The sequence below is a fragment of the Lepidochelys olivacea genome (genome assembly GCF_965140295.1).
Source record: "Lepidochelys olivacea isolate rLepOli2 genome assembly, chromosome: 1".
Classification (NCBI taxonomy): Eukaryota; Metazoa; Chordata; order Testudines; family Cheloniidae; genus Lepidochelys; species Lepidochelys olivacea.
This window is the reverse complement of record NC_140411.1, coordinates 189,925,561-189,937,611: the sequence shown is the minus strand read 5'-3', so window position 1 is coordinate 189,937,611 and position 12,051 is coordinate 189,925,561. Positions and strand designations below refer to the sequence as shown.

Below are 12,051 nucleotides of genomic sequence, written 5' to 3'. Positions count from 1 at the left end.
GATCTGAAGACTAAAAGACCCATATTGTCTCTGATTGCATCAACGAGTAAGGCTAAGATTTCTGAGAAGTCCCAGGGATCCGTGCCTTCGCTGGTTCTGGCATACATTCCCATTTCATCATATCCTCCTGTTAAAGCTGCCAGGGTGTCAGAGGCACCATCTATTCAGTCTGGAGATAAGGACCCTATGCCTAGGTTCCAATTGTGTCCATTCCAAAGAGGAACACAAAGGAGAAGACAGCCACAGTCAGCAGTGCCAGATCCCATGGATCACATTTATCAGTTCCATCCGATTTGGATCCATCTTCTGTGGTACCAAGTCTGAGACCCAAGTCAGTTCCACATTCTACTTTATGATCCAGAATTACTGAGTTGAGTTTCTCTCTGGATTTGGTGATACCTAAATCTGTAAGATTGTCTTTACAAAGCCCTGTACCGACATCAGATCCAAAGAGGACTATTACAGTAGTAGAAGATGTTGACTGTTTGGCCCTTGATCATTCTTCAGCTCCAAATTGAGAGTTTCTTGGGGGACAGGAAGAGGAAGACCTCATCAGTTCCAAGGTCAAATCCCCTACTTCTGAAAAGAGACATAGGACAGTACTACCTCTGCTTCGTCCTCCTCTTAAGACTTCTATAGGGTTATCAGGAAGATCTTTCTCACCTGTCGTATCAGTCATCCTCCATGCAGTTATGTGCAGTGAGACCCATTGCAGATCCAGGGTTGCATCCACAGGTAGAAGAGGATCATGAAAGAGTCAAAAGACTTCAGCTCTCCAGATTTATGTCACCCAAGGCTGGGTTTCCTTAGTCTTTTGGTCAGTTTGTGCCACCACTTCTTTTGCAGATGTTCCTGGACACTAACTATGGGAGAGACTGGTAATCTTGGACTGCATGGTTTTATTGGGCTGCACCACATGAGTTCTTGGGTCATCCACTTTGTGGATGGAGTAATGATGTTCCAGCTAATAAGGATGCAGCTGCTGAGAATTTTTCTGATCAGATTCCATCAGGTATGTCTGCACCCCAGACAACAGTGCCTGACACATTGTCTGAGGAAGAAAAAGAAGAGTTGAGTATGGTGAATCAGTTGGCATCTACTTTGAACTTACCCTCAGTTGCTGTGGAAGCGGTATTGCATCCAGTATCTGACATTCTTGGTGCTCCTTCAAGGAATAGAATGTCTTTATCTGTTTTGAATGGTCTCTTGCAACCTGCTAAGGCCATTTAGGTTACTCTTGCTTCCTGTCAGCCCATTTCTTAAAAAGCAGATAAACTGTATCAAATCCCACAGGAGGGTGTTGTATTTTTATACTCACCCTGCACCAAATTCTTTAGTGATTTCAGCAGCGAGTAATAGATTTAAGTTTGGTCAAGACCAGTCAACTCCAGCAAATAGAAAAGAAGAAATTGGATGCCCCTGGAAGGAAGGCTTTTCCTCCTTAATCTTTAGATATTAGCATAGCTAATTACGAGGTGGTAATGTCCGACTGTCAATTCCATCTGTGGGAGAAAATGGTTATATTTATGCAAGAGTTACCAGACAATCAGAGGAAATTAGCCAATTCTGTCTTGGCAGAGGGACAAAATGTGGCAAAACATGCTTTCAGGGCTTCTTTTGATGCTTCTCATTCTTCGGCCAGAGCCTTAACATCTGTGGTTACTTTGAGAAGACATGCATAGTTAAGATCTTCATCATTGACTGTGGACGCTAGCTTTAAGGTGGAGGATCTCCCTTCTGAGGGTGGTGGTTTTTTCAGTAACAGGATGGATGAGCTTTTGGAAAAGTCAGAAGAGACAAGATCTACTGGTCATTCTCTGGGTTAGTTCTCCACTGCTAGGAGACCTCCTACTCCTTGTTTTCATTACCAGAGTGCATTTTATGCTCAACCTTCTTCATATTTTTTATCTCAGAAACTTCAGCAACAACATCAGCAAACAACTTCTTTCTGGCAGTCTCAACAGAAGAAGTCATTCAGGTCCAGACCAAAGTCAAAGCAGATCTGCTTCATCCTCCTCTTCATTTAATACATAGCCATAGATCTGGCACAAGGGTCAAAAGTTTTGGACCAACTGGCAAAGTTCCTTCCTACCCCTTGTTTGGAAACAGGCTAGACCACTTTATCAGCTATGAGAGGCTTATTACATCACGCAAACAGGTCATAGAAATAATAGAAAAAATCTATGCCGTAAGGTTCAAAATACTACTTCTTTTTAACTCCCCTTATCCTTCCATTTTCAGGGAACATCTCACAAAAGTTGTTCTTCTATTGGAAGTTCAGAAATTGCTTTTGATGGGAGCACAAAGGAAGTTCATAAAGGGGTGGGGCAAGGCTTTTTTTCCAGATGGGTCCTGGTGCCAAAAAAAGATGAGTATTTCAGTCCAATTTTAGAGTTCTTTGAGATGATTCTGCATATTCACACTTCCCATCCACCTTCCCCTATTTCTCGGAGTCCTATCTTGGTTTCTCTGGGTAAGCAGTGGAAGGAGTTGAGGCAGTACAGAGCGCAGCACTTCTTTATATAGCTTCACCCTGAGAATGTTCAGACACACCGAAGAGAGGGCTAGGAGGAGGCATGTGTGCACTTTAATGGACACTTTGGAGAAGTCTCCACCATTAGGCTGCCTAGGGTGGTGCATTATGCCTGAGCGTGAGTATGTAGAGTCATCTCAAAGAACTCCAGTTACAAGTAACCTTCATTTCCTTAATATTGCACTAAGCCTCCCTTCAGTGGGAGACTACATGCTTGCTCCAGTTTACTGGTTGAAATGCAATTTGTGCTGCTTCAGTTATTTGGGATAAAATTAGATACATCATTACAAGGAACAGCTAGAAATTTTGGAATGATTATTAATGGTGGTGCATGAAGCAGAAAGAGGACTGTCTGACCCTGTAGGCGTAATAAAAAAATTAATTAATCAAAGAGGCTGTAGAATTCATATTGTGTGAGTACTCAGAAATGTGGTAGAGCATAGAACTTCCATTTGGAATGAGCAATAATCAATAGCTGGCTAGGAGTGTTGGCCAGAAAGGGGGCACAACAAAAATATTGCTGGGAAAATCTGTACCTGAAAATCCCAACTGTCAGATTTGCTGATTGAACACAGTACAGTTTATAATGTATCCTTTCATTCCTTTTTTGTTTGCCTACGCTGAGACTCCCAGTGTCATCCCCTTCCTTCGTTATTTACTTCACACCCTTTTTCTCTCCTCCCCTCCCTGCTCAACCCTTTTCTTAAAAAATCTGCCCACACTTCTCTATGCCATTTCTCTCCTCCCTCTCATTAGTTAGTCCTCTATTTTGAGGATACCTAAATTTGTTCTTTGCTTTATACCAGCCCTCTGCTTTGATTTTTAAAGTGTTTCAGAAATCCTTGCAATGAATCTGATCCCAGGAGTCATGATGGCTAGCCTGTTAGCAGGGCAGCAGTCACTGCATGAGTAAGAACAAGGCAGTGGGTTAACCTGCAGATATGGAAAGCTACATGTATTACAGAGATGTACTGGTACCAGCTTTAGAGCAAATCTTGCTTAATCTGACACCGCATTTAGTGGACATAAGGATCCTGAACAGTAGATAACAATAAAATGTATGGGAACAAAAGAGAGAAAGTTGGGTTGTAGGAATTGGGGGGAGAGGCAGAAAAATGAGAGTGAGGTTAGACTTGACATATTCCATGTAGAGAGTAAAGAAAGGAGTCTAATACACCTCTACCCCGATATAACGCTGTCCTCGGGAGCCAAAAAATCTTACCACGTTATAGGTGAAACTACGTTAAATCGAACTGATGCTTGTACTCCCTGATGCTGATGCTTGTACTCCCTGGGTGAAAGTGGGTGGGGTTAGCTAATAAGGTCTGGAGAACCCCATGCCTTAAAAGGGCATGCATGGGTGGAGTGGGAACATGATCAGGCCCCAGTCCCATCCATTATAGCTAAGATGCTAGTACTGATTGCTTTGTGTGCAGTATCTTTATGGAGAGGATAGTAGATGCTGCTTTTGAGTATGTTTCCCCTAATGCCCGCAAGGCATTCTGCCTGCATCGACAGCCTACAGGCAGAGTGTTTTCCGCAACTGCTTGGCTGGGTACCACACACACACCCTGCTGTTGTGGCTGCATGAGTCTTAATCTAGCCCTTATTTGTTTTTTGCTTGTATGGCTCTAGAACACCATGTACCTGAGTTGCTTTCCCCCACACAAACCACTAAGCCTGTCCGTGGTATATTAAAATGTACTTTTCTGATTCAAACCCCACAATTCAATCTGTTTGGTCTAATGTATGCATATTTTAATGTCTTTTTATTACTTTTGAACTAGAGCTTTACAGGAGACTTTTTTAAAAAAAAATGTAATGAGTTACAGTATGCCTGTTTCTGGAGGAATGTCCTTTACTATTCACCTCAGAGGCCCTTTGTGCCCAGAGGAAACATGTAAACTATTGAAAAATTTACAGCTGTTCCACCATGCGGTATTTTTGTGTTGTAACCTCCTTCTACAGAAGCTGTTTTTAAAATGAAAAATGTTTTATAATGTCAGCCTTATTACCAGTGGAAAGAGAGGTGTATTTTTTTCTTTCCTTGATGTGGCAGGTTTGTTTTAGCCTGCAACAGGCCACTTTTGATGCTTTAAAACTGCTCCTGGTCTGGTGGGAAATCTTTCTGTATATAACAATTGATGATTCAGTGACAATCTTAAAATAGACAGATCTCGTCTATTGACTAATATTCTGAAGAAATGTTTTTATTTCAGATTTTAGATGTCAGAACTTATTCAAGGATCTGGGGGAACCTTAACAGTATTACTAAGTGGGGAGGCCATCCAGAGGTGCCATTGTGTGACAAAGCAAAACCAACCCCAGCTTTCCCACATCTATTTGAAATAGAATTAGACATCTATCCACCTCCCTACATCCAAACTTCAGGTTTAAAAAAAATGGAACCCAGATCTGAAGCACCCCTCATTGTGGGTTTACAAAATTACTAGCTGACTTGGGTTTTGCCAAACTAATACAACCTCTGCTTTTGCCAAATTCTGCCTTACAAGGAAATGACATCTCCCAAGGGTGAAGAGTTTGGACTGATTTTAGTGAATTGTACGCCATGAAACCAAATTTCCCCTCTAAAACGGCACTGTAAAACAATTCATGTTTAATTTAATAATACAATATCAAGAATATAGTAATTTAGTAATACATTATCAAAAATATATCTGAAGGGAAATAGAAGAAGGGAGGAGATAGCAAGATTCAAAGGTGATGGAAAGAAAAAGGGTGACGGAAGAAAAAAGCAGAGAGGTGGCAAGGGTGGAAAAATACACAACAGAGACATGATAAAACTTAAAGATTTTATTACTTAAAACTTAAAGGTCAACTTTAAAAAATAGTTTGAAAAAGTGAAAGAATGCGATGAAATAGAGCAGATAGAAGGAGGTGCATATGCTAAAATTTGCCTAGGACAGCAAAAGGCCTGATCTAACCTCTGCTTTCAAGAATTTTGTAAGAAAACTGTAAATTGCATTTGCTTTACTGTATTCCCATTCCATAGCCAGTGTTTCCAGGTGGGCTTTTTTTGTGTGTGTTGCTCATTGCACTGTGCTTTTATTGATTTCCACAAGGATTTCTTCAAGTAAAAAAAAGCATTTCCATCACTTTCCAGGCCTTGCCTACTTCTCTGTCAGTTTTTACCAAACCCACATTTTCCAGTTATACTTGTCTGTCATTTGACATTTTTATCTGACAAGTAAATTAAGGTAATCAGGAGGAGTCAGGCTTGAAGAGACCCTTTGTAGTGATGTGGCTAGTTGAAGAAAATCCTAATATATTGGACTCTGGCGTATCTGCCATCATGGTAGAAGAGAACAAGAGGAGCAAAATAATCACTTTCTAAGAGTATATAGTCCCAGCTAAGAATCATACTGGTTAAAGACAGAAAAGATAAATTTAGTCATTGAGTCCATCCCCCTGCATGTGCAAGATATAGTTCTGGTTAGAGGACTAATGTTATTAAACTGATATATTACACTTCATTCTCGCAAAAAGCCAAGAAACAACAGTTCTAGTAAACAGAAATGATCCAGGAAGCCTGACTTCTGCTCTTCTGAGTATTCTGCATGATGCTTATTTGGGCTACAGAACCAATTTTTATCATCATCAACTCTGTCCTTTGCCAATATACAGAACTTAAAGTATCAGGAAAGAAAGCTTCAGATTTAGCAGCAAGTGTGTATGAAGGATGTCTGGGCACAGGTGGTTAGTCTATCTGAACCCCCATCATACTCCTTCTGTACCTGCTGAATTCATTGCTCCTGTGTATCTTTTTTTCTGTTAAACTCATCTTGAAAGGGCTGCACTTTGTCCTCTAGTCCCCACTTCAAATGGTGGCAATATGCACTCATTTAACATTTCCTTCTCTTTTTATGGCTTTAAAATGTCTCTAGCCTTAACAACCTCTATAGCAGTTTAGAAGGGACCCCAAAAGTTGAGAGATGGTATTCAACATTTGATCTGAAGGCCTGGGATGATAATGCATCCAATGAAGTGAGCAGTAGCTCACAAAAGCTTATGCTCAAATAAATTTGTTAGTCTCTAAGGTGCCACAAGTACTCCTTTTCCTTTTGCGGATACAGACTAACTTGGTTGCTACTCTGAAACCTGTCATTATTTGCATTGTTACTTGTATCACATCATTTTTATTAAGTTGATTTTTTCCAAGTAAATATGACTCTATTGAATAGAACATGATGCAAAGTCTAAAGTAATTCCCACATTATCACTGGTTACAGTTTGGGAGCTTAACTCTTTAGTGAGTAGTTGATAAAAGCTTTCAGTGTATCTTTCATTCGAAGAGGTACGTATCTAACTTGTCTGTGAACAGTTTATGACCATAGATACTGAATGCAGTATTGTAATTTATTGCCTGTCCATATTTCCATTAAATTATAGAGACAGAAACCTAATGCCAGAGATTTAATACATTGTTTTTATTGCAAATTGGACATAAATTACTATTGTTTTTATTTGCTTTGATTATGGTTGCAAAGATGGCTCATGCTATTTATTAGTTGCTAAATCACTCAGAAATATTATTTAAAGTCCAAATGTTCCCTCTTGGATACAACATTTTTATGAGGCTTTTGACAGTTTGTGTGCAGTATTCTGGGTGTCACAAAGTACTGAATAAGAGACTACATTGTATTGAGGCTTCTCCTCAGAGCATCCCAGATGATGTACCAACATTTGAATCAACAGAGGCCCCGGGAGAGCTGCATGTTGTGCTTTCTGAGCAGTGCACAATTGCATAAAACCAGATTTTGTTTTCTTGATGAAGCTGAGGTTGATCTCTTTCCTGCATTTATTGAAGTCAGCTAAAACACCCAGTACTATATTTCTACCACTGTCAGAGGGCCCCAATAGGGTCCCTGTTCTTAATTCTCAAAATACTACATATCTCATAGAAACTAACAAATAGATAACAGATGGAAATGTACTGGAAGGTGATAACTGTCACATAGAATTAGGGGCAGATAAAGACCCTCAGGATTACAGAGCAAGAGAGACAGAGACAACAGAGCCAAATCCTTCTCTCATTCATAGAGCATCTAATACACTGAGGCCTTGGACTGGCCTCTAGGCACTACTGCAATATAAATGTTTAATATTAATAATAATAATAATAATAGGTTCAGACTCGCAGAGGCAATATTTTCAGGTGATTTGCTTAGACCCAATGTTTGTTGGAGAAAGTGATAAGAACAGACAAATCTTGAGAACAACATTTTTTGTTGCCTGGATAAAGGGAGGGAGTTAACAGATGAGCCTGCACTGGGATCACTCTGACACCCATTAGTTCCCCTGAAGAAAACTGATTGGGATTATTATAGGTAATTAGTGAATCAGACTGATGGTCTGGATGAGCTAATGAGCCAATTAGCCCATCAGCTCAAGACTGATACAAAGGCAGTGGAAGGAAGTGCCAGGTGAAGAGAGAGAGACAGGGCTAGCTGAGTCCAATCTCACAGAGGTCTCAGGGAAGGGAGACTGCTTCCCTGTGGTCCTGAAGGGAGGACTGAAGCAAAGGGGATATTGTAAACAGTACTGTTGTATAAAGATGTTGGTGGAAGGAACTCAAATGATACAGTACATACACAGCCATTAGAGTCAGAGCTGGCTTCTGGAGTGCAAAAAGGCAGGATAAGGATCATGTTCTGCTACAGATGCCTTTCACCAGAGCACCTTATAGTTAAAGCTGTACACATACTTCAGCAGCCTGAAGAACCTGTGCTGCAAAGGAACACCCACATGCTAAATAAGAGTCTTGTCTCTGGCTTCTTTGGGGCTCAGTTAAATAGTCCTTATTATCCATACAATACTGGAAGATTTGCCCACAGAATGAATGCAGAATTGGGCTTAGTGTTAAGCTGACTATATAAATGTGCAGTCCATGTGTCTTGAATTTTGCTAAACTTGGACCCTGGCAAATTGCAAGAGCCTGAGAATTCCATAGGCCTTCATCTGATCATCCTGTAAAGCTTATACTCAAGAAACCACAGCTGATCTTAACAACTGCGACAGAATATAAAAGAAGTAGCAGTTTATTCATATAGCAAGGCCATAAACCATTCAGGATTTTAAATATATTTTTAAAATATTTGAATATAATTGCTTTGCCAAAACCCTTATAAACCAATTCCACTTCATGAGTTTTATTTTCTTGTGTTTGGAAAGAACACAACACATTTTTTTACTATTGTCTTATTACTATTATTATTACAATTATCTAGTATAGTAGAGCATTGGGTTCTTTTAAATATGGGGCCTGATTTTCACACTATAGTTGTGTGTGCAACGGTGCACTTTGCATGCATACTGATCTACATATTGCTAGATGGAGAGTCTGTCTAGACATCTGCATGTGGTAGTGTACGCGCAAGCTATATGGATAATTACAGGACAATGCAGTGTAGGTTTGAAAATCAGGTTCAATTTTAAATTTCATAATTATTGGCTATTTTTATGAGCTGATAGCTCCAGGGGCTGGCTATCCCAGCTATTTTGACTGTAATTTATAAGCTTTGGCAGGCAGGAGCAGAAGTTTCAGGACCAAATAACACAGGAGAAAATGTTTGCACAGTTCCCATGTACCTCTTTAATCTCTCTCTGTCAAAACTGCCTCCCCACCTTCGGGAATAGTGCACAGAACTAACTACCTGCCCGTTGACCTCCTCTCCTTCCCTCCACTGGCAAATTCCACCCACTGCCCTCCTTAACCACCAGAGAAATCATTGCAACTTTCAGCTCTCATAGAGTAATCAGGCATTAGGCTGGTGGAATATTATGATCCTTTCTGCATGTATCCCACTCATTGAAACTTTAACCCCTCTTCTCTGTGTTTCTGTTTCAGCTTCTGATATAGCTGCGGAGCAGGGGCAGATTCTTGTAATTGCCACTGCTGCGGTTGGTGGATTCACTCTCCTGGTTATCCTCACTCTGTTCTTCCTAATCACTGGGAGGTAATTCATATTACACTGTACTAGTTCACATATGGTGAAATTCATCCCAGTGAGTGGCTCATATTAGTTAAATCATTTGTCCACAGCTTATGTGGCAAATAGGGCCTTGTGTAGTCCAGTAGTCATGGAGTAAATGTCACCTTATTGAGTGTTGCCAGCTCTTCCAATTTTAGTGAGAATCTTCTAATACTTGGTGTTTTGTTTAAAGCCCCACTCCTAGAGTCATGTGAGTAGGTGAGAATCACGCTTTCATTTTTTCTAGACTTCCTTGCCGAGAAAAGCTTGAAAACATGATCCAAGTACACCCTAAGGGTTTAGAAACCAAATAAAAAGAATCCCAAATGTATTTATTTTTAAATCTCATGATTTTAAGCCAATCTCATGATTGTGGGGGGACTTGACTCATTATTTGGTATGCTTGCAGTTAGCAATAGTGCGTACTCTATTAACCTATTTTAGTAGCCTATTTCAGTGACCGCTTTCTGTATTACACTTTTAAAAAAATAGATATCCAACAATAGATGTAGCAATTGAAATACACAAAGAGAAAATATGCTTATTGAAATCTATTGCCTGATCAATGTTTGATTTTTTTTATATATCTTGTTTATGAAAACAGTCCAGTCTAGTGATATAATCATGGTTTTACTAATCTAAGTACAGATCAGGAAAGTGGTACCAGAAGCAGAGGAAGGACAACTAAGAAATGTGATCAACTTAAGTAAAGGAGAAGTTAATCGAAAACCATTAGAATTAACATACTAAGAGTAATACTAATTAGATTGTAGAATAGTCTCCCCAAAGGAAGTGGTGAGAGTCCTATTTGCTTGGGATTTTTAAAATTAGACTGAACAAAGTCCTATTAAATCTACTTCAGCAAACATTGATGCATTAGCAGGAGATGCACTAGATGACATATTAGGGCTTATCCAATGACTCTCTTATTCCATTTCCATTTCCTTCCTTGTAATACTATACTGACTGTTCAGCTTGCTTCACTTGATATGATGATCACGGTCTAATACTGACACTGTGTTAATTGGATGAGGAGTTGCTTTTATTCTATTGGCCAGATTGTGCTCTTCCTTACACAAATGTAAATCTGGAGTAAATCCATATAACCTCAGTGGAGTTACTACCATTTTGCACAGATGTAACTGAGATCAAAACCTCACTCCCTGCCAGCGTGGGGAATCATGTGTCTCAGATCTTCCACAAAGAATATCTATGCAGCAGTCTCCCCTTCTCATGTGGAAGAATGGACTCGACCACTTCCCCAGCTCCACCTTCCCTGGGCCCCAAGATGTGGCCTCTCTCTCACTCCAAGGTTTCACAAGAAAGGAGAGGGCCAGGTGGACAGACATCACCTCCCCCCTGTACCTGATTCAGTTTCCAAGGAAAAGACAGTGTGTTCCCACTCCCTTTTGTGCCTGGGATTCCTACAGCCAGTGGGAGTCATTGGTCATGGAGCTTCTCTAGGAAACAGGAAAAGTCACAGGGAGACAGAGCTTCTCTAGAGGCATGAGGCTTCTGTACAGATTCAATTGTCCAACTGTAGATCCAGGAGACTCCACAGAGAGGTTCTTTTGTTTTCTTTGGAGTTAGGGGTCCCACAGCCTGTTTCGTGGGGAGGGATTGTGTATGCACAAACCCTGGACTCCATTCCCCCACACAACATAATGAAGTGGAAGTATCTCCAAAGAGGGATTGTTGTTGAGTTTCTCCCTCTGTGTCCCACCTGGTGTTTGGGAGGAAGGGGGAATCTATGAATTGCTTGGAACTGAACCCCGTATTTGCACTCGTCTTTAGAATCTAAGCTTTCATTTGGTTGACAGATGAAGTTCTAGCCCTCCTGAATGTGAATATATCCGTCATTATGTGAATTAGTGCACTGCTCTCTTGTGAAGCGTGTAACATGACAGACTAAAAAACAGTAGAACCAGTAGGTATTAACGTTCCATTAAGATAAATGGGAGAAGTTAACTTCAAAGACTAAATGTGACAAATTCAGTATTAAGAGTGTAAGCAGAGATCTCTACTCGTAGCTACTGCTTTACATACTGGAAAATATATTGTTTCAATGGAAATAAAGATGGATTCGGCCAACAAAGACAGGAAAATTTTGAAAGAAATTATTACGTAGAATCATCAAGTGAAATTCCTGAAAAATAATGTGAATGCCTCACTTAAAAGGAACTCAGTAATGGAATAAGATTAGTATTGGTGTGGGTATTCTTGAATTCTTCCTACTTTCATTCTTTCTCTTTGCTAACGTTAAGAACATCAGAGGTTCTTTTAGCTTTCTAACACCTTACTGAATGGAACTTTTCAATTACATAAGATATGGATTCATTTTGAAGTATCTCTTAAACACAGTGATAAGAGAGTATTCATTAGAAATTATTCTCTGAAGACAGAGTGAGAAAATTTCGAATAAATACTCAATTTACTATAGGATTTGAGGCAAATTTCAGTGTGAAAGATTGGATTGGTACCCTACAGATGTGTTCTGCTTCACTATTTAGAATTAGCAATTTGATG

The 12,051-nt window shown here is 39.9% G+C and overlaps 1 protein-coding gene across 1 annotated transcript in view; it reads left to right on the top strand.

Moving 5' to 3' along the window:
• EPHA6 (EPH receptor A6) overlaps positions 1–12,051 on the top strand; it is an 850,663-nt gene that overhangs the window by 644,523 nt on the left and 194,089 nt on the right. Inside the window, exon 9 of the mRNA XM_084646856.1 lies at positions 9,402–9,510. Coding sequence (XP_084502982.1) covers positions 9,402–9,510 — 109 coding nt within the window. The remainder of the gene's footprint in view (positions 1–9,401; positions 9,511–12,051) is intronic.